General features: G+C 32.4%; 1 protein-coding gene across 1 annotated transcript; it reads right to left on the reverse strand.

Annotated features, from left to right (window-relative positions):
* Positions 1–16,522: 16,522 nt before the first annotated feature.
* Positions 16,523–26,402, reverse strand: LOC129802164 (antigen 5 like allergen Cul n 1-like). Its single transcript, XM_055847782.1, has 2 exons — positions 26,295–26,402; positions 16,523–17,371 (listed from the first exon to the last, which is right to left on the reverse strand). Exon 2 carries the CDS (start codon positions 17,346–17,348, stop codon positions 16,575–16,577), a length of 774 nt encoding a protein of 257 aa, XP_055703757.1. The 5' UTR covers positions 17,349–17,371; positions 26,295–26,402; the 3' UTR covers positions 16,523–16,574.
* Between the last annotated feature and the right edge of the window lie 777 nt (positions 26,403–27,179).

Here is a 27,179-nt window from a genome sequence, read left to right on the forward strand (position 1 = left end):
ATTAAACCAAAAAAAAGAACTCTTAAGAAACTTTTGGGCAGTGCAATAAGTGAAATTTTTTGAACGACTCTCTCTTGAGCAACTTCCTTCATCATTTCACATATATTTGTAAAGCCGCCAGAAAATCAATTTTAAAGTTTTTTATCCTCAGTACAAGGGTTGCCAAACAGCACGAAAAAAAACTCTACAGAGTGCTGGAACTCTTGGTTTTGCACTTGAAAACTCAAAGAAATTGTAATAAATCTAGGGGTGGATGGGGCAATGTTATACAGCAGAATTTTTTATTAAAGCTCCGTAAGTTCAGTTAGTTTCTCTTGGTTGTTGGTATTTTTAAAATATGTTGTATATGCTTATTATAATTTTTTATTCTAAAATTTTGTTTTTTTTTTTAAATGCCTTAAGTGCGTGAAACTGCCCCATACCCATCCTATGTTTATTATTTCTTCACTCAGAAAAGGCAGCTCTAACTTTATATGGAATTTGCAAAAATACAGCTCTTGTCTGTAAGAATATTTTAAGACCCGAATCAACTTAAACATGTTGTGCTTTGAATTAAGAGCTGTGTTCTAAAACAGAACAACTAAGAGCTGCCGTGACTTGAGTGAAACACCGTCTCACAAGATAATTACCAGTGGCTTCCAGTCAAATGGCAGACAAAATATTTTGCAGTGCAATTAATTCGCAAAGTTGTGATTGTTTTCGCGAGTTTTCTCAATAAAATTATAGTGAAAATTGTGGGGAGAACCCTCTATAAGTAGTGAAGTGTCTTGTCAATCAATCTCATTTATCCTGAACAGCAAAACTTTACTTTAGTATAAATATCAAATAATGGTAGGACGTAGCCTCGAGTTATTGACACCCTCGTAATATTAACCTAAGCTAATTTGTAGGCTGATCCTGAATAATATTATTTAAACCGTAATTGACAATGGGCATAAAGGTCCACGACTGAGACCTGTACCATCAAATATGGTACTAGGAAAGGTACTGACTTGTATTCCATGACAACCTCAAAAGTATATTTACAAAAAAAAAATATTTCGTAAAATCGTTCGTAAAAGTTCGTGAACTCCCACTGGAAATTTACGAAATGTTGGTAAATCGTATAACTCACAAAAAGTTAGTAAAAGTTTGTACTTTTTCACAGACATTATTCGTAACTCGTTTACTTGACTACAATTTTTTGTTGTCTTACAAACATTTTTCGTAAATGTTTGTAGACTCAAAAAATTTTTGTAAAATTTTGTCATTTGTTTGTAAAGTTTTACCAGAAAAATAAAAATGATCGAACAAATGTATGAATTGCTGAACGGCTCCCAACAGATCCTCATCCAGTCACTCGTGCAGTACACCCAGTAGAGTACACACTAAAATTTACAAAACTTTACCGTAAGATATCTCAGAAGCTTGACGTGATACAGCTTACTTAGGCGGCTGCAATGTCCGTTTAAGGGACCGGGCCTCTCGCATTGACCTCCTCCAGCCCTGGAAATAGCCTGCCATCTCCCTCCAGTACCTCATCCGCACAGCTGTTTAACCCTTTAACGACCAGATACTTTTTACGGACTGAAAATCAGCAATAAAAATTAAACTGAGAAATATAATCAATGATAAGTCTTACATCTAACCTTGGAAAGTCCAGGAAAAATTATTTTCTCTATGAGACACCTGTGATCCAATCGTCCTTAAAAGGTTAAGGACACTGTCCACTACTTCCTTTCCTTGTTTTCTGGGACGTCCTATCATTCTTGTCCTTTCAGGCTCACTGTTTACTAGTTTTTTTGGCATCCTTACAGCTGGTATCCGTTGGATGTGTCCCAGTCAGCTGATTTGGCATGCTCTAATGGTGACCACAATATCTGACTCCTCATAGAAGACTTCCAGCTCATGGTTCGTCTGGATACGGTACTATCCACTAGCTGATTATCTTACTGTGCCATAGATCCGTCTCAGCATTCGTCTCTCGAAGATCAGTAGCGATTGCTCTTCAGTTTGGGTCGTTGGCATTATCTTCAAACTGTAAAATGACAAGGGTCTTACTATGGTTATGATCATTGATGACTGAGAGACGTTTCGAGAACGGAATATTGCTGATAGAGCAATAGAGCACCTACTCCCCGCTTCATTCCGCTTATTGACCTGGATCTTCACACTGTTGTCAAAGCTCACCGTAGTAGATCCAAGGTATTAGAAGCTTTTAACGACTTCAAAGTTTCAAGAATCAAATGAAAGATTCTGGTGGTATTCTGGTGACCCATTGACTTTAAGTCCCAATCTATCCGCGATAGAGGCTCAGTTGATGAAAGACATTTTCATTCTACCGCACTTCGACCCATGACATTGATATCATACGTAAATTCAAACAACTGCGACGACTTAGATGCATGATCGTTGATTGTATCCAGATCTTCGTAATGGATCTAGGGTTAAAATAAACAGAACCGTTGACAGTACATTACCTTGTCTTAGCCCGAGGAATACGCAGAACACTCAAGTCCTACCACCTGCCATCTTGACTTGACATGATCACTTTATCAGCGTACGGCTTCAGTCTATTTAATATCAACTTCGTCAAGACTTTATACACCGAATCCAAAAGAGCAATTACCCTGTAGTTATTGCAGCCCAGTCTGTCTCCTTTCTTGCATACTGGAACAATTGTAGGCACGTTCCAATTGCTAAGCATCATCTCTGACTCCTAGACGTCATGGATAAGATAAGACCGTAGATGCGGTTAAACGGTTTGCGGAAACTTCGTATTTTACATGTTCGTATTGCACATTTCGTATTCTAGTACATTTCGTATTTTACCATTTCGTATTTCACATTTCGTCTTTCATACTTTTTGCACAAAAATTGAACATTTCGTCTGCCATACATTTTACACAAGTATATCAACCAATAAAATAATAAAATTGCTGTTTTATGGGGTTAAGGGCGCTATGCGCCTCGGGTCTGAGTTTAAAGTTAAACTCCAAGCTCTAATTATTAGTATTGCCTGTTTGGGGCAAAGGGAAATTTTCTGTGTTTTTGAAAGTTATCAGTAGCGCCTGTTCAATTTTTGTACAAAATTAATGAAAGACAAAATGTGAAATACGAAATGGTGAAATACAAAATGTACTAGAATACGAAGTTTCCGTAATACGAAATGTGTAATACGAAATGTAAAATACGAAGTTTCCATATCCCGGTTGTAAAGTTCCTCCTCTCCATAATTAACCAGATCTGCCGAGGTGTTAACCTCGCCAGAAAATTTATGGCTTTTCAAGTTTTGAATGGCTATAGCAACTTCCGTCCAGTTCGGAGCCTCCTCCTCTCGGTGGTTAGTTCTATCAAGCTCTTCGATCTCCCCTGATGCAGGTTCTTCTGCATTGAGCAGGCTATTGAAGAGTTCCTCACATCTGCACTAAGGTGTTTCCCGACTGATCTTTACACAAAGACATCTGTGGTTGGTAGCCCCGTCATTGCGATGGCACAGCCCGATAAAATCCTATCACTTTTATCATCTGCTGCAGTGCATCTACGTCATCCAATTGCTCTTTGATGTACGCTCTGTTTTTTCACCTAATCAGTCTCTGCGTTTTCTTATAGATTAACTTGTATTCTCCCAACTTTTTTCTGGTGGCCATCTAAGAGAAAGTTAAAGATGGACATAGGACTCCCAAAATACCTATAGTTGCCCATGGAAATGGAGGCTACCAAATAAATATACATTTCTTAAGCTGTAGTCATACGTAAAACATTGAGTCGAATTTTAGATCAATTGAGCTCAGATCTATACGACTTAAGTCGTAAGTGTGTCTAGGGTATTACAGATGCCACGTAGTTCTCTTGAGGTAAAATTTACATCAGTAAAACTTAAGCTATTGTAAATATGATTATCAATCCTGCTCAATTATTCTCCCGCCTGGGATCACTTGCATTATAATTGTTTTTAATAGTTGAAGCCTACCATAAGTGGTTGAAACTTACCTTAAACTATTATCATGAGTGTTCAGTAAAAGATTGAAACTGTTCCCAAAAATCCATCGTGAATTACGATCTGTTCTCAATTTATCTCCCATTCAAACTAATTTCCAAGTTGATGTTTGGGGCAGCACCAGGGCATCAATTTGCACTGGAAATTGAATTTTTTCTCTTGTATATTGCGCAAAAATAGGGGTGGAAGATATTGAAAATTGTTGAGTTTTGCGAAGTGCGACCCTCGTGAATATTTCATTACCAAAAACTTGATTAGAATCCATTTCAAGGGGCGTGTTCTTGATGAGATTTTGGCGTTGCCCTGAGGATTCTATTACTGAAAATTGTCCTTAACCCTCAAATCGAGAATTGACAAAATCATCAAAAAAAATTACAATTTATCCTGCAACTTTTCATGATTGAATCCTCAATTATTGAGGTGACAAAGAAAGATTGTGCGATGAATTTAATAAATTCGCACCATTTGCGTGAGAAATTGGTTTAGAAATTAAATATTTGTGATGGAAAAGTGACATTTGCAACAATCGTATGATATTGACGTTTGCAATTGTAATCATCTGCAAAAACTACTTACCAAACTTTTTCAAATACAATGCTGAAATATTATTCAGCTGTTACTCTTCCCAGATTAATAAATATTTCGTTAACTAAAAACCAAACTGTATAAATTGGAAAATTTTGCAATGGTTTCAGTTAGTTGGGAAGTGACCAAGATGGAAGGCTACATTGAGTGCTATTCTGAGTATCTGAAAATTGAGAAACTCATCAGATCTTTTCTGAAAATTCTCAATTTCGCTTCTATTCCGCATAATTATCTCTGTGGTCGCGAAAAATTAATTGCTCCGATTTTCATAATATATACCCTTGTCTTTACTTTCATTGCGATGATTCAAACCGCAAAAGATATCACTGATGTTATTCTGAGTTGTGTGGTGCTTTCAGGCCTTATCCAAATTTTCACAAAAACCGTATCAGTCCTTGCATATTCAGAGGAGTTGGATGATCTCTTAACGTTTATACAACAAGTTTATCGAGTTCATCAAATGGATTTTATTACAACTGTTTCCGGACTTCACCTTAAGAAAATACTGTTCATCGTCAACATATTTTTGAAGTAATTTGTTCTAGAATACCTTACCAATATATTTAATTCTAAAAAATATTTTTTTTAGAATTATAATTTCAGCTTATAACACTACTGGAATTGGATTCAACTTCTACTCGATCTATACCGACTCCATAATTGTAGCACTACCCGGAATGAACGACAAACTGAATTATGCAAAGTTCTTTGTATATCTTCATCAATTCATCGTACTCCAATTGGTAATTTTAATTGTATTAGTCTCCGAATCAATTCTCGTAGTCATTGGATTCAACTTTCTTGCCATCATCAATATTTTTCGCGACATGATAAGACATCTCGACAATACCAAAGTCACCGACAAAACTAACTTTTTAATAGAAATTCACAAATTTCACTGCGGTATTTTGAAAAACTTCAAACTTTTTAGCGATATTTTCGGTTATGTCTTTGCGGTTCAATTTGGAACAAGCGGTATCTTCATGTTGTTCATATTTTATCTCATTCAAAGTGACGATGCTGTAGCTTTTTTGCCACTTTATGTAACACTTTTTGTCCAATTCGGAGTCATTTGCATCTTTGGGGAATTAATTTTTTCTAAAACCGAAAATATATTTACCGAATTGTATCTCACCAAATGGTACGAATACAATGTCAAAGAGCAAAAGATGTTGCTTTTGATAATGTGCATGTCTCGAAGGCCTTTTGGATTAAAAGCAGCCGGAATGTACGATATTAACATCCTGATGTTTTTTAAAGTTGTGAAAGCAGGCATCTCATTCTGTACACTTCTTTACACTTTTACCTAAATCTATAATCTTAATGCCCTAGACACTCTTACGACTTAAGCCGAGAGACGGCTTAACGTAATTATAATTGAAATAGTGATCAGATTACATTTCTATTGGTTTCTGACTAATCCGTCTCTCGACTTAAGCCGGGACACGGCTTATAGTTAGATGGAAATTTAGCCAAATCACTATTTTGACTATCATAACGTTAAGCCGTCTCCCAGCTTAAGTCATATGTTTGTCTAGGACATAGACACTTCGCACAGAAACTTTACATAATTCTAAAAGGTGCAATAGGGGAATTATAAACAGAATCTAAGTCTAAACTTTGAGCTTTTGTCACTGTTTCAAGTGGACAAAATAAGGTCACAAAGAATTACTCCTAAATGTAGGCCTTCTACTTTTTCCTTATCTTCTTGATCTTTCCATCCTTCTAAAACAGCAAGGTAGTCTTAAAATTTAGAACTAAATTATGTTCAGAATTACCCTATTATACCCTTCATAATACTTTTATGAGTTTGTCCTTACCTCTATCTCTTCTAAGACTAATAAGAATGGATTTTGGAAGATAAAATATTGGCTTGAAAATTTTATAAATACTCTCAATTTTTTTTTTTCTGGGAGCAAACAGTGAGAGATAGCGCTTTAGGATTTCCAGGTGTCTTTCGCATTAAGTTTCTTCCGAGTGGCGGACATATATTTTGCTGTTTGCTTACCTTTACATTTTCTAGTAATATTTAACATTCTCAAACCGATCAGAATTATGGGTAACTGGGGCACCACCAAACACGGGATAGCACCAAACACTGCGATTTTTTAATCAGATATTCGGCTTCTAAGGACAAGACCTATAGGAATTTATAGGCACTATAGGGATGCTTGTCTACTGAAAAAATGGTTGTGATAGGCCAAATAGTTAAAAAAAAAAACAAAAATTAGTGTTTGGTGCTACCCCATGTTTAGTGGCGCCCCAGTTTCCCCTACCCTCTATTTGTTTTTTATACCTACTCAATTTTAGTTTTAATCATTTTACGTGTTATCTGAAAAGTCTGCATAAAAGCATATTAAATAAACGACAGAATTTTAAATGAGATTCGATTATATAGTACTACTCTTATTAAGAATCTATGCTAAATTTTAATTCGTGTTGAAAAATTGATTTTTCCCAAAGTTTTTGACTCGGGCTCCAAGCCTTCCTCAGTGGTCAAAGCTGTTCTGGTAGGATCTGGGGCACTGCACATATATTTCAGTCTATTTAAATTTTTTTTTACAATTTTCACACTGAATTTCTTGTGGTTTCTTTGTGAGACTACTATTAATATGTAAGTAAATTTTTCAAAATGGATAAATTTGAATAATTTGATGATTGACTGGCGTAATACGTATAGATAGGTACTCTCCGGTGATGGCCGGTAGATTTGATGTCACCTCACAAAAAATACTGCTCCAATCTTGCCCAGAGCTTTCAGTCCTGGATATGAACCTTCTTCGGTGGTCGACTAAACTATGTTTTCTGTACACTGGTAAAAAAAAGGATAAAATTGATCCAAATTTAATCCTTTTATTTTACCAGTGAACTAGGCATCTTACACAAATATATGTAATACATTTTATAAAAGGTTTCTATGAAAAAAAAAACAGTTTTAAAAACCTGTGCCACATACGTTAAAAGTTTAACAAAATCCTTTTCCAGTCCAAGTTTCTGAGTGTCGTTTGAGCCATTTTAAGTAGGGGAAAGCATGCTGTCTTCGGACGACTCAGGCTTCGGACAATTCATTTTATTCTCTATATTTCTTGTGGATTTCACCCATAGCTCTTTCTGAAAATTTGAGGCATTGGACTAGCTATTAAAATATAATACTATAATGGATCAAATTCATTTATAAGTTATAATAGTTATTTATAATAATATATAATATTATTTATAATAATATTATTTATAATAGTTATTTATAATAATAGCTCGAAGCTTAAATCGTCCGATGAAGCATATTTTGTAGTTCTTTCAGAAACCTACATTCGCCATAGTCTAGATTCTAAAAATATTGAAGGATCATTGTGTCAAAAAATTTAGTGGAAAAAATAGTTTTGGAATTATGAATTTTCTCTTTCATGTCTCTTAGGCGAACTTTTCAGACAACCTGTAAAACATAGGCCTTTTTTATTTGAATATTATTCTTTTTGGTAAGTCAAATAAAATCTTCCTAGTTTTTTTTATCTGTTAATTTTTTTATACTCTATGAAGCCATCCCCTTCAAATTACATTTTTTTTCAGTTTGAATTGGGGGAGATGGGGTTACTTTGAGCTATGGGGCTAGATCGTTACACGACTTTTTCGCATATTTCTAAATGAAGCTGGTCCGTACAATTATTTTATTTATATTCACAATTATTTGTCTATCTAAATTACATCACGTTAAAACCCACTTTTCATTAGAAATATGCGAAAAATCGTATAACAATGTCGCCCCACAACTCAATGTAGCCCCACTTTCCCCTACTGTAAGATATCTTCATAATTTGTTAGTGGAACTTATTAATATCACGGTAATACGAGCTTCACACCTAAGGTTTATTCATATGTCTTATCTTTGTTAATTTATTTTCCGAGAAGATTTTTGGAAAGTATTTGACTTAGGATTGAATATCAAGGACGATCTATTCCGTTTCGGAAAACTACTAGAATTTCTTCTTAATTTAGGATTTCGAAACCTTCGGGAACTGGGCTATTATCCTCCAGTATAAAACTCGTATAAAATCCATTTTAATTTAAAATATAAGAAAAAAGACATAGGGGAGACTGGGGCAAAACTTGTCAAAACGCATATTTAATTCTTTCACGAGCTCTGAGAAAACTTAAACATTTTATAATGAGCATATTCTTATAGAAAATTTACTGCTCTACAACATTGCAGAAGACTATTTTCCTCTATCTCGAAAGAAATGTGATTTTCGAATCATTTTCTAAAAGTCGATTTTTTGGAGTTTCTTAAAATTCCTGGTGCAAATTTTGTCAGTCTTCGGATAATTTGTGACGTTTTACTTTCACAAACGTTAAAAATATTAAATAGACATATTTTTATAGGAAATTTATTCCTTTACAACTTTGTTGCAGATAATTTTTCTCTATCGTAACGAGAAATGTGCTTAAATCGAGCTAATCAGTATTGATATTTTATGTAAGGCGAATATTCCAAAAATAGGTCTCAAAATTGCATTATTTTTAATTTTATATAATCCTTCCTCGAATACCTTCAAACATTGTAAGTTTAAGAAGGTTCATGAAGCTATCTATAATAAAAATTTCAAGCCTCAGTCTCTTTTATTTTAGAGAATAGTGAATATTGAAATTTCCGTTTTGACAAATTTTGCCAAAGTCTCCCCTATTTTAAAGGTGTCACAATTCAAATATGACCTAGGGTAAAGTGGTACAAGTTGGACAGTGGTACAAGTTGGAAAATGGTACAATTTGGACAGGGCTTTTTTCTTGATAAATTTAGTACTTGATTTTTATTTGTATATTTTTAATGCTTTAGTTTTATAATTTGATTCTTTGTGCTTAAAAACAAATTTTGTACTGTATTTATCAAGAAAAATGCCATGTCCAACTTGTACCGGCGAATTGTCCAACTTATAACACTAATTCCAAATTATATCACTTTACCCTACTTCCTCCTAATAAATTTTTATTTGTGTATTTTATGTGTAATATTATATTATTTATTATTATTATTATTTAATTTTTTACGCTCCAGACTAATCAAATATGGATTCATTCATTAAAAAAATCCCATTTCTACCAGGTTTTGAGTTAGGCTGTTCTACCCTATTGTATTTACACAAGCAAATTGTTTCCTAAAGATATTTTTTGACATTTTAAAATCCATGAAATTCTTCAATCATCCCTCTTCTAAGATACTTTAAACAAATTTTAAAATCTATTGGAAAATGAGTCTTGAAGTTGCTCATGTTAATCTCATTAATTTTAAATATTAAAAATTTTTCCCAAAAAATCAATGAAAGATTAATATGCATCATCTGCGTGGGAATAGGGTTAGATATTAAATATTTATGATGGAAAAATGGCATTTGCAACAGTCGATGATACTGACGTTTGCAATTATAATCATCTGCAAAAACTTTATGGTGCTTACTGAACTTTTTTAATACCAATGCTGAAATAATATTCAGCTGTTGCTGTTCTCAGATTAATAAATATTTCGTTACAAAAAACCAAACTTTATAAACTGCAAAACTTTTTGGTGATTGTAGTTAGTAAAGTGACCTGACCAAGAATAAGGACTGCATTGAATATTATTTTAAGTATCTAAAAATTGAGAAACGTTTCTTTAGAGAATTCAGAATTTTGCATGTGTTCCACGTAATTATCTACGTGATTATTACGTGGGGAATATCACTCATGCTTTTTTAGGTGGAATGGTTCTTTTAGTTCTTGTTCAACCATTCACGAAAATAGTATCAGTCCCTGACTATAGAAAAGATTTGAGTGATCTCTTTAAGGTTATTGCCACGTCTCGTTTAGCGCATATTTAAATAATTAGTGTCTTTGTCTTTAAATTATTACAAAAACTGGAAACTGTACATAACACTAGCATTAAGTGATTTAAAGTACCCAACAGTTAATGTTCGACTTTGAGAGAAAAACAATCGATCAATTGTAGTAAATGTCCGTACTTTTGCGCAGCTGTAGCGAGTTCAATCACTTTTGTGTCACCTGCATTGAAGGAATCTAATCACATTCCATGAGGTGATACCATTTTCTCACCTGAGAATCTTTTATCACGAGTGTTGTCTCTTTGTTTGGCAGCACAAAAAAAAAACGCAACTCTCCTGTGACAAATACAAATGTCTCTGAGATGAAATATATTTCTTCCCAGAACTCCAATTCTTACTGGGAAATTTTTTCCCAACCCATGGCTGGTTTTTCCGTCTTTTGAAAGCCGCCGGAGAAAAGCGTGTGGTGGCAGATGAAATTGTAGATGAAGAAGGAGAAATCAATCGACTGAAAATGATTTTATTGAGTTTGGCACGAAAATCGAATTGGAAACTGAAGAAATAAATAAAAATATCCATCTCTCGGGGACTTTTCCTCTGTGCTGTGCATTTTCCGCCTTAGACACTACTTCTGGGACCTTTCCATCACACGTTCTTACTTTTTTTTTCTGCTACTGCTCCCATCCCGACAAACCTCCAGAGAAATGATCCCTGACATTTTTTACATCGTACCTTTTTCAAATAAAAAAAAAATCCAATTTTTATTTTATTAAAAATTATGAGAAACGCGAGAACTCACCTTTTTACCTAAAGGACTTATCATTTAATAGAAAAGGCATAAGATATTAATTTTAATGCTAAGACTAGTATAGAATTTATTCTAACTAAACGTATTTTAGAAGACAATTTTATTCCAACCTAGATTTTTGTAAAAAATGTTTACCACATGCTTACGAAAACTTTGAATATTGTATTACTGCAATGTATTTATATGTGTTTAATAAATTTATAAAAAAAACAAACATATTTATTTTATTGTTTTCTTCAACGATCAATCTTACTTTATTTTCAAAATAAAAAATGTGTAGTAATTTTTTTTCAATAAATTTTCCACATTCTCAAACGCCATTGTATTATTAAAGTAAAATGCAAAATTCCCATCCACTTCTAATACGTAATTCAATAAATAAATGAATAAATTTATATTTTATATAATGTTTTATTAAGTCGTTTTGTATCCTACGGTAAAGGCCGTTAATTTTTTTAATAAAGTTTTTTTTTAATAAATTCCATTACTTAATAAATTATGAAAAATGTAAAAATGAAAATATATGGTTTGCGAAATGAAGAATCTGACATATTCAGGTAAATTATCATCATTATGGAGATTAAAAAAAATAGAGCATGTCCTATTCTAATCTACATACGATATGTTCTGTTTAAGTTCTGAGCTTCTCAATCTATTAATTTAATAACGTTTAATCAATTTAAGTATTTTTAACCAAATTCTAGAAAAAGCAAAACAAAATAAAGTTTGTATCCCATTGAATTTGAAATTTGTCACCATTAAAATTTAAATTAAATAATAAAGAAGTTAAAGTTGTTTGACAAGACAGAAATATTAAAAACGGTGGTTTAAATTACTTATCTATTTACTGACTATAATTATATAGGGGAAAGTACTCTCCCTTTGAGCGTTCATTCCTTCGAATACTGTGAATTTTCTCTTATTTTTCTGAAGAGACATACACATTTCTATTAAATACAGTGGTGATCAAAATAATAGGACCACCCCTGCAAAAACCATTATTTTTTCTTTTGCATTTTTTTTATTCCAATTTGTTCAAATAATTTTGATGTAGGAATGTTCAAATAATTCCCTTACGTCGGATACATATTGTTTTGGCCGCAAGAGGTCTCTATTTTTCACAGAATATGTCAATAGTGATATTCTGTTTTAATAACGTAATAGGACCACTTTCATTTAATTAAATGAATGTGACCTATGAATCAAATAATCGGAACTAAAGCTATATTTAGAAACTATAAATGACAATTTTCGTATTTTATCGCCCGAATTAAATTTCAGTATTTATGTATTCTGAGCAAAATATAGAGACAACTAGCCGACAAAACAACTTTTATTCTACGATGTTAATAATTTGAAGATTTCTACATCAAGGTTATGGCAATAAGTTGGGAAAAGATATACAAATTAAAACAAAAATAAGCTTTACAAAGTGGTCCTATTGTTTTTGGCCACCACTGTATTAGTTAGCTTTACCAATTATTGATAATTACATAATAATTATGTGTAAATCTCAGGAAAAATAAAAGAAATTCACATTAATCGAAAGCATTATCGTTCGAAGGGAGAGTACTTTCCCCTATAATTTCAATTTAATGCAATTTATTTATTTTTATTCATTCATGTTTTATTGCGTCTGCCGCGGTCTTAGCGCTACTGATTTTATCAGGCAACCAGATTTTTTTCTTTATTCTTATGCAATATTAATTCAATATTTCTGAATATAGGAGAAAGTGCTCATGCTTTGCACGGTCCAAAGCTTCATAATGACTAACTTTTTCCTATGTTTCTGAATAAATATGACTCCGAAGTATATTTTAAAAACAGGACACTATCCCCTAGTTATTAAGATATGGGTACGATGAGTCACATTTATTGAAAAACATAGGAAAAAATTAGTCATAATAAAGCTTGGGACTGTGTAAATCATGGGCATGGGCACTGGGTACTTTCCCTTACCATTACTAGTAGAAAGTGCGCTACCTTCTAAAAAATTCAACCTTCGAACCAATAATTTTTCTTTAATATATTTTTAAGAAATTTGACTCATTAAAATATAATATTATATTTTAGTAGCTAGTCCAATAGTCAAATTTCCTTTAATTCAGTTATTTGTGAAGAATTAAAGAGAAAAATTCAAGAAAGGTCTATTTTTCCTTTCACTATCTGCTACAACCCATTAGATCGAAAATTCCTCTATGAATATCAGTATAAATAATAGCAGTCTAAGGTCTAGACACCTAAAACTTAGACTGGTCCCGGAAAAAATTCTGAAATCTAAAATTCCGAAAAACCTAAATACTGAATGGACCAAATTCCCGAACACCAAAATCTCGAAAACTAAAATACTGAAAACCTAAATTCTGAGAGCCATAATGCGAAAAAGCCAAAATCCAGAAATCCCCAAATCCCAAACACCGAAATCCCGAAAGACAAAATCAAAAAAGAGTATCAAAATCACGAAATCCAATATTCCGAAAAGTAAAAATCTCAAATAGACAAAATCCTAAAAGCCAAAAACTAAGAATTGGATAATTATTAGTTGCGCTTGATGAGGCACATAGATTAGGGGCTTCAGTGGATATGGTTGTGTCTATATGACTGTAAGATCCCGGGTTCGTGCCTAGGCAGCTGTAGATTTTTCAGCTGTTGCATTAATTTCGAATTCGTGTAATGAATCAATGGGAGAGTAATGAACCGCCTATACCGCCTAAACAAGAGAGGTTGGTATAGGAAATAAGTTTCGACATGCAGAGTTCAGTCGAATACAAATAAACATTCACTGCCCAGATTCATAAACCGAGGCTGCTCTACTGTTAAATGAAGCGGTACTGTATCAGAACGAATGTAGGGAACCGACGTTGATATTAACCTAATGAAAAATCCGGTGATCGTCGGATGGGAGGAGGTTCAGCCCAGAATAAAAATTTAAAATTTAATTACAATAAATGATTGATTCGGCTAAAACACTTTTTCTTTCTTTATTTGGCGCTCTAATGAGAGCCTCCTGAAAAAGAAGTAACAAGTAATTTAAATATGTTAGAAATTTCTATTAGAAATTATTGAAAGTTTTTTGTTAATGACTGTAAAATGTCTAAAAGTGTGTAAACTCAGTGATCTATGTACCTAGAAAAGACATCATCCTTGCCCCCCATCGAGACGAAGTCCCAGAAAAAGCCTAACATTTTCGATCACTGAAGAAGGTGCGTAGAGCATCAAAAGCTCTGGGAAAAAAAGAAATTTTTATTCTAGGCTGAATCTCCTCCCATCCGACGATCACCGGATGTATCAGAACGCACCCAAAGTACTGTGATATAGAGTAGGTTTACCGCCTAGGAGGTAAAGATGGAACAGGAGATTGGGGAATGCATAATGGGCCCAAATAAGTGGCCTGGGTACAGCGGTTCCGAACGGAATATAACCGACCCATAGACAAATCTTAATCTTAACTCTTAATCTGGGGTAAAGGGATTTTTTGTACTTTATAAAATTATTAGATATATATTAGATTAATAAGATAATTATTAATTTGGCTCATTTGGAATTTTAATTTTTAGAATTTTGCTCCTTTCTGGATTTGTTCTATTTGGGATATTCGCATTTGGGATTTAATTTTCGGGTTTTTGACTTAAAGATTGACCGGGGCCTATCTGAAGGTTATAAGACATCAGAACCTTGGTTCCTACTTATTAAAGGCTAAAACAAAATTGGTAAGTATTTTGGTAAAAACGGTAAGTAAAATATTCACTTGGTAAGTAAAATAGCAAAATTGGTAAGTAAAAAAATCAATTTTGGTAAGTAAAAGATTAAGTTTGGTAAGTAAAATGTTGTGAATGGTAAGTAAAATTGAAAGTTTGGTAAGTATAATATCAAAACTGGTAAGTAAAAATTCAAAATTGGTAAGTAAAAAAAAAAGAATTTGGTAAGTAAAAAAATCAAAACTGATAAGTAAAACATCAAAATTGGTAAGTAAAAATTCAAAATTGATAAGTAAAATAATCAAAAATGGTAAGTAAAAAGATCGAATTTGGTAAGTAAAAAAATCGAATTTGGTAAGTAAAAAAATCTAAAATGGTAAGTAAAAAAATCGAATTTGGTAAGTAAAAAACCACCACTTACTTACCACTTACTTACCTACTTACTTACTTACTTACCATTTTAGATTTTTTTACTTATCGTTTTTCAATATTTTACTTACCAATTTTGAATTTTTACTTACCAATTTCTTTTTTTTACTTACCAATTTTGATGTTTTACTTACCAATTTTGAAGTTTTACTTACAAATTTTGAGTTTTTACTTACAAATTTTGATTTTTTACTTACCAAATTTGCATTTTTTACTTACCATTTTTGAATTTTTTACTTACCATTTTACCAAAATACTTACCATTCTGCTGCAGCCCTTATTAAATAATCGCATGTGAAGAATACTGAAATATCTAAATATTTTTGGCATGTCTGTTCTTTTTGTTTGATCTAAATATCCCATAGGGATGTTGAATTCTTTGTACGGTGGCAGGTTTTACCTGAAGGGTTATAGTTCAACCAAGATTTAGTAAAAATTTCTGCAAATGTTCAGCAAAATTCTGCAATATTTCAGGGAGATTGGATTTTGAAATACTCTTCGGATTTCCAGAATCAAGTGGTCTTCCAGTTAACTCCAGGATCATTAATCATATCTATTTCTTTAGATTGGAATAAGTACCTTAAGACTGTCAGGTAACTTAAGTGATCAAAATTCTGACTAATCTTTAATAACTTAATTAACTAATTAATTAATCATTATGATTGGACCTATTTTACTGATACCACGCAACAATAGCCATTCAATCTTATTATTGAAATTGTATATACGAACTATATACGAACTATGATTCAGTGGTTTCAGTCACTTACCTGATAAGATTAGTTGTGGTAAATCGATTAGCAGCAGCAATCAAGCATAATTGAGAAATAATAAATCAAATTAAATAAAAAGGATTTACAAAACACGAAATACAGAAAAATGCCCAAAAAATCACAGTGAAAAAAAATGATAAAGTGTACTATAGAAATTCGTCCCATTTCAGCATAAATAAAACATAGACGAACAAGCTCAAATACAAAATCGCAATTAAATTGCAACATGTACTAAGGCGCCAATTAAAGTGGCGGAACATCTCAATTCGTACTGCAGTGAGAAATCGCCCTATTGTTTACCAAGAAAGCATAACAAACAATTTTCAATGGGAAAAACATGGGCAGCAATTTACACAATTCCTCCCAAGAAAATGGTTGTTTGTTGAAAATTTGCCGACAATTGCGTGTAAGGGTGCTGACGCATCAGAGAAAGGTAAACCACAGGTGTCAAAAGCGCTTTATTGCGGAACAAGAACACAGTATTTAATGAATTATTTAAATGAGGGAGGCAGCACAGAGTCCTGGATACTTCTTACTGCAGGCCTTCCCTAGTTCTTTACACTGGGAACAGGGATCTCCGGGAGTGTACATGGGTTGTCCCAGCCAATTGTTGTCTGCATAGTTGCACGTGAGCATGTGAGAGAACCAGTGAGTGTCATCTGCGTCGTATTCATAGGTCAGGTACCCACATCCAATATGGGTATTTGCTTCCTTTGCCATTTGCGAGAAGTGTCCCGATGTCAGGGAATCCGTTGCTCTCAATTCATCCACAATGGTCACTTTTGTCTTCTCATGCTCCTTCCACCACAGATCCACAAGGGAATCCAAGATAGAAGGGTAACTGACATTAGCTGTAGGTTCAGCTGTGAATGCCAGATTCTGTCCAGCTGTAGGGAACTCCTCAGTGGCTCGGCATTCGTCATGCATAAAGCTACAGTGCTTGACATGCTGCTGAGCCAGATATGCTAGCTGATCATCCCAGACCATCTCCTCCATCTTGGCGGCCTTTGGGAATCGTGGCACATGACCCATGGCCAGTTGGCTGCGGTATCTGTTGTGACGTGCCAAGATGACAATCTTCAGATCCTCATCAATGGGCACATTTTGCTTGTTCTCACACTTTCCCTGTGGGAATTCTGTATTCTCGCAGGCAATATGCCTTCCCTGACCTTGACAACTCGCCTCTTCAATCTCACACCAATTCATCTGGCCATTGATGGCAACAGCACAAGCCAGGATTGCGTATATCTTCCTCACGTCCAGCATCATCCCAACTGATGACGGGAAAATTGCTGAAGAAAAGTCTATTAAGCTTAATCGAATAAAAAAATATATACGAAGCAAGAGGTTCCGCTATGATGCATTTTCGGTCGACATTCTCATAGAATATCGATCGACACGTACAATAAAGTCCCTAGATTCTCTCAAATGTTGAATCTCTTAAATTCGAATGACGGACGGTAGAATTCGAAATGTCAAATGCGTCAAATGTGAGGTTACGCAGCGAGTACAAAATGCTAACCGATTTCAATTCAGCAGAAAACATATGTATTTTCAGCTGAATTGTACTAACCTCTAAAACGAAACTAGCGAGGCAGTGCCATTTCCATATATTTGATTAGCACTTTTTGTTCAAGAACTGCTGACCGGTCAGCATATTTTTTCTAATGGATTCAGCAAAAATATGCTGAAAAAGCTTTCGTTTTCAGCTAAGTGTGCTCGCTGGATATGAATAAAATTGGTGTTATGATGTTATTCCAATTAAAAATTAGCATTTTAAGTAGCACTTTACTGTTCTCAAGTGCTTCTATTTTATCGACTTTACTTTATGTTGGTTCCTGTCATGACTTGTGATTTTAGAACACAGAAAAGACTGAGGAAATCAGTCGAGACAGGAACCAATACAGAGAAAAGTCGATAATACAGAAGCATTTGAAAACAGTAAAGTACTAAAAAAAAAAACATGTTCATATTTCAATGGAATAGCACCAGTATCAATGATACACTGAGAGAAATCTGAAAACTTAAAATAACATTCCGGGAATGTTAATTTTATCCTGCATTATTGATCCGAAATCGGTGTAAATATTAGGCTTTTTAGGTGTATTATGGGTTAAAGTTACCCTTTTCCATGTTAATTTTACACTTAAAAAGGTGTAAAATTAACATTAAAAAATATTGATATATTTTACACCTATAAAGTGTTATAGTTACGAGAAAAAAAAGTTAAAAGCATCCCCTTTTTTCTCAGCACTGAGAAAACTGGTGGTTCTCTACATAGAGAACCACCTTTCTCTACAACTTCCTTATAATCGTATAAAATGAAAGGTAATGCATCACCAGGAAGATTTTTGGAAGAATATTGGCATTGTAATTCCAAGTACAATATAATCTCACATAAATTCCGTTATTTTTTGAAAATATCGTTTGAATTTGAGAGGTAAGAAATGCAAATTATTTTCCCAAAGCATTCGAATTTGAGAGAATCTACTGTACATTATCTAAATTCATCAAAGTATTCACTCAATTTTCCAAAATTATCATGACAATCATCTTAAATCCAATAGATTGAATACCATTTAACAATATTTCCTCAACATAAAGCATTAAAAAAATAAATACAAATCAAAACAATTTAACGAGATTTTAATAATACCATTCTCGATTGAGAATTTCGTCTACTAGTTTAATTCACATTTAATTCATTTATAATTGAACTGATTTGCATAGTGAATCAATTTTTCAGAGGAATGAAAAATTATTTATAGTATTTCTTTTACTGATGCATAATGGTTAAAATCAACTTTCAATTTATTGGCTCTGACGTCAAATTTAAAGTTATTGGTAATTAAAAAACGCATTCAATATAATAGAACCGCAAGTTCTAATTGCAACTAAAAGTAATTCAAAAGCTTAAGCTTCTTAATTAAGTGAATTGTGAAGATAAAATCATATTAAAATAGACATTTGTATTCATTAAGGTTATTATTATAGGAGGTATTTGTATTAATATTTTTTCAAAAAGTTCTATTCAAAAACTGCGCTCAATGCAATGAATACTTATTATAAATCAATCATTGAATCATGTTGAATCATTTTATATTCAAAATTTGATCTATTTGTTGATAAAAAGGTAGACATGGCCCGCAAAATTTCATATAAATTGATTTATATAGCATTAATGCGAAAAATTAATGCGATTTTCTCTTTAATTTTTTAATGTGAAAAATATTTATGCTTTAGGTAAATTTAAATTTATTTTTGCAGGCCAAAACCACTTCTTTATCAATAAATAGAAAAACCCCAAATATTAAGTGACTCAAAGACACAAATAACATATTTGGACGCTCACAAGCGACAATTAATGTGAATCACATTAAAATTTTAATGTGCAAGTGTGATAACGCCGTTAAGATAATACAATTTCAACATGTATGCGAAGGCTTCCAAGCTTCGCACAAACTGTAGCTTCGAACACTTCATATATTTTCCCATATCTCTACAATAAATCTCACCTACACTGAGAGAAAAACCGAAAAAAGTTAAAGTAACATTCCGGAAATGTTAATTTTACCCTGCAGTATTGATCCAAAATCGGTGTAAATATTACCCTTTTTAGGTGTATTAGGTCTTAAATCTATCCTTTTTCATGTTAATTTTACGCTTAATAAGGTGTAAAATTAACATTAAAAAATGTTGATATATTTTAACACCTAAAATGTGTTAAATTTCTGAGGAAAAAATGTTAATCGCACACTCTTTTTTTCTCAGTGTAATAACAATATAATTAAATAGCCAGTCTTAAATTACACATTTTCTGAACAAAATTTGTTCAGGTTCATTAAAGAAATATGGGACAATTATAAAGTGTTCAAATCCAAAATATGTACGAAGCCTGGAAGATTCCCCTAAATTCGTCAGAAAGTGGAATCTCTCAGTTCTTGACTAACTCGGATAGTGCGTTCAATCTTAGACAAAAATAATATTTTGATATCATATCATATTTGACTAATTTATATATTTTATTTGATCGATTTCATTAATATACATATAAACTCTGTCGTAGCTTGATAAACTTTACCTATATAAAATCCTATTCTGCTTTGCAATTTATATATAGAAACATTGGTAAAAAGTGTCGCATTATTTAAATTTGCTAGGAAATAACTCATCTGACAGTTTATTTATCTTTATTTCTTTTATAGAATATCCAAATATAATTCAAAAATACAAATATTTTTTAACAACGTGTTTTTGTACAATGTTATATATTCCGAATTTTAAATCTTGGATAGCAATTTCTAATTCAAAAAATATCAAAAGTTGCATAATAAATTATTTGTAGCACAAAAAAACTGAAATGAACATGGAAAAAATACACAGAAAAAAATGTTTTGTAAAATTGTTCGTAAATGTTTGTAAATTCCTACTGGGGACATACGCAATGCTCATAAATCGAATAATTCATAAAAAGTTTGTAAAAGTTTATCCTTTTTTTCACAAATAATTTCGGTAGCTTGATCACTTGACGAGCATTTTTATCTTTGACAAACATTTGTTCGTGCATTTTTGTTTGTCTGACAAAGCTTTACGAACGAATGACAAAATTTTACAAACATTTTTCTGTGTGCATAAGAACATTTACGAACAAATGTTTGTGAAAGGATAAATAATGCTCGTCAAGTGATCATGTAACAAGAATGTTTTATAAAGAAAACAAACTTTTACGAACCTTTTAGAGGGTTATACAATTTACGAACATTTCGTAAGTCCACAGTAGGAGTTCACAAACATATACGAATAATTTTACAAAATATTTTTTTCTGTGTATTTTTAAGATTAATAATATTTCAACAAGTATTACAAAGAATTGAGAAGTGCTTTATTTCTGCTCTTAGGCATTAGTATATCAGACAAGTTTATTATACTTTGAAGTTGTACAATCAAGCGCACATGACGTTAAAGCATTAAAAACATTATGGAATTAAATACTGTTGAATAACATTTGAATAATATTCTTAATTTCTAGACGGATGATATGACCAGTAGCATAAAAACGGATGAGATACGATGTTCATTTTGTAAAGAAGTCTCGGAAATCTGTATTTAAAAAAAAATGAATGGTCTTCTAATTCTTAAACAGCAAAGTTTTTGGCTAAGAATTATTTGTGAGAAAGAAATCTTATTTATTATGTTCTTCTTTCAATTCTTTTCGTATGGAAAATATTCTAAATGCTTGTGTGAAAAATAAAAATCTTTCAGAATATCAATAGTCTAAAATTTATTTGAGAAAATTTTCTCTGAAAAGTTTAAATACAAGTTTATTTTTATTCAGGTTTTTGTATGGTATGCATTTATCAGTCGTCAGAAATTTATTTTGGAATATTATAAATTTTATTATTTAATTTAAAGTTTGCTTAAAAATCTTGATTTTCTTATAACAGTTCATATTGGTAGTATGTTAAAGTTGTGGGTTAGTATTTGTATATATTTTTCGTCAAAATGTGAATAGGAGAGTGGAGGACTTTAAGTTTGCTGATTTTTTTTTTAAATTTATGTATTAAATATTTTATGAGGTATACTCATACTAAGTACGTCAAGCTATTTTCTATTAAATATTGCATTTTATATTTTAAAAAATTCTTACATGATTGGAACTGCCCCATGGTCCCTTCTTTTTATTTTCTTATAAAAAAAAAAGCAAAAAAAAGAGAAGTATTTTTCAGTAAATAAAACGAGGGTTGAATTTTCCAGCAAGCACCATGCCTGGAATGGGGATAATCGTAAATGCTCCCTTTTTAAACATTATACTAAAGTTCATTAAAATTTTTCTGACTGGAAGCGTTACGTGGGGCGTCCCTCGAACAAGGGCTTTTAATTTATGGCACAAAATAACTGTCTTCTTTCGATTTTTCAAGGATTTTTTTAAGGGCGTCATCATGCTGATCCAGCCAAGTAATCCAGTTGATCGTAATCTATTTCCAATTCTTCCAGGATTTATCTGGAGGAGTTCCCGGATAATACCTGGTGATGAAATGCAAGGAGCATTTTTAGCACATTGCACTATTTTCAGAAGTCTTAAGTGTGCGAAAATAACTGCATTTAAGGACGAGTGGGACACCGGTGTCCCAAAAACAAAACCTTTTTTTGACTATAGAAAGTGATTTTGACCTCTAATTAGTCCGAAAAATTAGTTTTAATTTTTGGGACACCGGTGTTCTATTCGTCCGGACTCTAGGGTAAAATGAGGTAATTTGGAACAATTTATAACTTGGGACATTTGAGATTTTCTCACTGTTTTAGATATTCAAAAGGAAGAAAAACTCCTCCTTTTTTCATAATCATTTTTTCGTCTTTTTCGCGGTCATTGTTTCCTCTTTACTCATCGAAAACAATGAGAAAATCTCAAATGTCCCAAATTGTAAATGGTTCCAAAATACCTCATTATACCCTACACCATTAAAAGAATGTTCGTTAACATTTACTTTTTGAAGGAAACTGCCATAGCGGGAAATATCCTGAATATCTGAATTCCGTTAATGAAAATTGCTTAAGGTCCGTTTTGACACGAGAACTAGACGAGAGACGCCCTGGCGTAGGGGAAAGTCAGGCACTTTTGAATTGGGGCACCTTTAAAATTGTGCTTTTTTCCTACTTTTAAATGAAACTAGACCTTACCGTGACATAATTCATATCCACAAATCATTTTTTGAAGCTAAAATACATCATGATCAGTTCCATTTAAAAATAGAAGAAAAGTCCAGTTTCAAAAGTACCTCAATTCAAAGATATCCCACTTCTCCCTAAATATAATTAAAATAATGATTAAAACTATACATTTCCATAAATTTTCGCCTATAGGGGAAAGCGCGTTTTTTTCGGACAACTCAAGCTTCAGACAACTCATTTTTTCTATATTCTTAATGGATTTCACCGGTAGTTTTCTGTAAATTCGAAATATAATATTTTAACTACTTTCCTCTACTATAAGTCAGTTTCGGCAATATTAGTATATATAGAACTTTAGAAATCCTCTGTTTAAAAAAGTAAAGATACTGAAGAACAGTTTTTTCGTTTAAACACATCAACTATCTCCAGAGCTTTCAGCTCGGTCTCCAAGCCTTCATCAGTTGCTGGAGCAAAAATATGGAGTCGTTTCTATTTAGATCTTTAAATAAATAATTGTTTTTATAACAACTCAATCAAGTCTTGCAATCTTTATTTGAGACTCGTTCAGGGTTTTGGTCAGGAGTATAACAGGGCATCGTTATATAATTTAGCTGCACAAACAGATTGTGAAACTAAATTATATCACGATAAGGCTCACTTTTGTTTAAAAATAAGTTTAAAAAAATCCCAATTTCAAAGGTACCCCACTTTCAAAGGCACCCCACTTCCATTACTTCTTCGTGATTTAATTTTTCTCTTTGACTATCTGAAACAGTGAAAAAATCTCAAAATTCCCAAGTAGACATGATTCCGAATTACTCCATCTTACCCTATATAACCTTTTCTTCGATATTTGCCAAATTTTGAATAGAATAAATAGTTTTTGATGAGTAATTTGGCGGTAAAAGTCTGAAAACTATTTAGAAATTTCTTTTCAAAAAAGAGATGGCAAAGCATCCCAACTTTGGTGAATGCTCGAACTCACGAGATAGATAGATCCATGGGCTAACTTTTTGGATGTTTGTTTTATATCGGTTTAAAAATGATTAAATTCATTCAAAAATCGGAAAACAATTCTGAAATAGGAAAATTGTCTGGGGAGTGGGCATGGGCATGTTAGAAGTTAGAATGTTCTTATCATTAGTAACATGCTTACGCGCAAATAAAAAATAAATCAACTACACTGAGACAAATCCTAAAAAGTTAAAATAACATTTCGGAAATGTTTATATTGCCCTGCAGTATTAATCCGAAATCGGTGTAAATATTATGCTTTAAGGTTTAATTGAGGGTTAAAATTACCCTTCTCCATGCTAATTTTACCCTTAAAAAGTTGTAAAATTAACATTAAAAAATGTTGATAAATTTTTACACCTAAAAAGTGTAAAAATTATGAGGAAACAAAGTTAAGTACACCCCCTTTTTTCTCAGAGTACAATTACTTGACCAATTGATTACCGATTTAGACTGATAGAGGGAAGTGCCCATGCTTGATACTATTGGAAGCTCCGTAATAACTAAATTTCCTATGTTTCACAATATATATATGACTCATCGCAACCATATTTTAAAAACTATGGAAAAGTAGCCAGTTTTTAAAATATATTGCTGAGTCACGTTTATTGAGAAACATAGGAAAAATTCAGTCATTACGAAGCTTCCAATGGTAACAAGCATGGGAACTTTCCCCTATAGCCGGATAAGAAACGTCAAGGCCCTTCCAAAAGAACAATTAAATTCAATCAAAACGGTAAAAAAATTGCCCTCCTAAGTGGTTGACTTTTGACCTTCAATTATTCAAAATGGGGAATTTTCCGATCATAGGTATGTTTGGCCGAAATGTTCCCCTGGACTACCTCTAAAACATATCCGAAAATCATTGAATAAACTTAGGCCAATTAAAAAAAAAAACAAAGAACCATCGTTGAGGGGTTGAAGGGGCGTTAGGAAAAAAAAGGAAGTGGGGGTCATCTAAGACCGTAAGTCGATATCTTTTACCGTTTAAACTCCAGAGCTGTGACAATTTGGAAAAAAATCGAATTATATAACTGCTATCCCTTTGAATTCGAGCGGTAAAAAATATTTTTGGAGCGCAAAATGTGATTCATATTTCCTTTTTCATTTTTAGATTAACAAATAATTTCTAGGAATTATTTTGTTACTGGTAAAAATATCATGTATTCACGCATGAAACATTTTCCATAAAAAACGCCCGTAATCTCAATTATTTTACTCGAATAAAACAACTTTTCCAGGAAGAAATTTAGTTGCGGAAACGTATACTACTTTTGATGAAAGAGGGAAGAAATATTTAATAAAAATATTTAACTGTAGGGTAAAGTGATACAAGTTGGACATGGTTTTTTTCTTGATAAATGCAGTACAAAATTTGTTTTTAAGCACAAGGAAAACAATTATAAAACTAAAGCATTAAAAATATACAAATAAAAATGAAGTACTAAATTTATCAAGAAAAAAGCCCTGTCCAACTTGTACCACTTTACCCTATTCAACAAGTAAAATTTTACAATTTCTGTGTTAAGTATCTGCTTAACATAATTACATTGATGATGCCTTTGCAAAATTACCCTCAAATTCCAAAGTCTTTCGACGAACCTCTTTTTCTTGAGTAATGTAAAATAAAATTAATGAGTAGGGGAATTCTGTAACTGTGTTATCACACTTGCCCATTAAAATTTTAATATGATTCACATTAATTGTCGTTGGTGAGAGTCCAAATGTGTAATTTGTGTGTTTGAATCATTTTATATTCAAAATTTGATTTATTTGTTGATAAAAAGGTAGGCTTGACCCGCAAAATTTGATATAAATTGATTTATAACATTAATGCGAAAAATTAATGCGATTTTCTCTTTAATTTTTTAATGTGAAAAATATTTATGTTTTAGGTAAATTTAAACTTATTTTTGCAGGCCAAGTCCACTTCTTTATCAATAAATAGAAAAACCCCAAATATTAAGTGACTCAAAGACGCAAGTAACATATTTGGACGCTCACAAGCGACAATTAATGTGAATCACATTAAAATTTTAATGCGCAAGTGTGATAACGCCGTAACAGTACGACAATGTCATATGACCATTTTATAATTTTTATTTGCTAAATTCGGAAGAACTAATTAAAAATTCAACACATATCATTTACTTAAAGCTTCAAATAGCTGCTTGTAATGATCATTTGATGCTCACTGGGCATTAATGTTGTTCTAGTCCAGAATTCACTAAATTTACCATATGACATTGTCAAACTGTTACAGAATTCCCCTACAGAAGGGTTGATTGATTGCAAGGCACATTTCAATATTATTTTACTGAACACGGAAAAAATTCAAATAACACAAGTTCAACAAAAACTTATAAATTTCACACTATATCAATATTTCTTATCCTATCTGTAGACCATTCTTATTTTCTTTTAATATGAAAAATAAATACTTTCATATCCTTTGACAGCGAAAGCTCTCAAGACACTTCTCCTGACCTCTTGCTTCGTACTTCTTGTCATCAGCAAAAGCTTCAACAATACCTTTGAGAAAATCCAGTAAAATCCTCCTTCAAAATTGCACTAATCCACTCAACAGACAATTTCTGGGATGAGCTTTTTCACAGAATCACAATCACCAGATGACTGACTGAGTATCCTCTCCATCTGGACACTTTTATTGCTTCATCGTGAGAAAAATCAATAGCAAATTGTTGCGTGAATTGTGCTTTGCTTTTGAGTAATTGAGTGAATTTGCAATGATATCGTGGGAAAATCTTGACGATGGGCAGGAAAGTGAATTTTTCTCACCTCAAATTCTACCTAAGAACTTTCACTTCATCACTGATACTTGAAGTTTCCACGGTATCCATTCTGAAACTGTATTCAATTTATTTTTTTTTTGCATAAATTGTTTTCGAATATTTTATTAATTAAAAAGTTACTGGAGTTGCTGGCAATTCAAAGAATTACTCTGAATAAAAGTATAACAAATATGCACGACAATTCTTTCTCTGTGGAATTTTCAAAAAAAAAAAAATCACCAAAACTGATTCATGCTGAATGGATAAAATAAAAAAAAAATAGTTCAACATTGTATTCTCTCGACAATTCAATTTTATTCAATGGTCATGGCATAAAAAAATATATAAACATATTAAAAAATGCGCAAAAAAATGCCGCTATCGAATGCAATTTCGCGTCTACGATTGTGCATTGTTGTGCTGAGTTTGAAAAAGCCACTTCCCACTTCCGATCGAATGAACTTTTGTGCACTTTGAAGGACTCTCATTGACTATTTTTTCATTCATCCCACTTATTGACAGCCTCCTCTTGAGACTCACCCACTCAATTAATCTTGAAATATTTCATGAGCTTTCCATACAAGAGTCTTCTTTTTCCACAAAAAAAAAAGTTACCACGCCAAAT

Source organism: Phlebotomus papatasi, chromosome 2 (genome assembly GCF_024763615.1).
Source record: "Phlebotomus papatasi isolate M1 chromosome 2, Ppap_2.1, whole genome shotgun sequence".
NCBI classification, from domain to species: Eukaryota; Metazoa; Arthropoda; class Insecta; order Diptera; family Psychodidae; genus Phlebotomus; species Phlebotomus papatasi.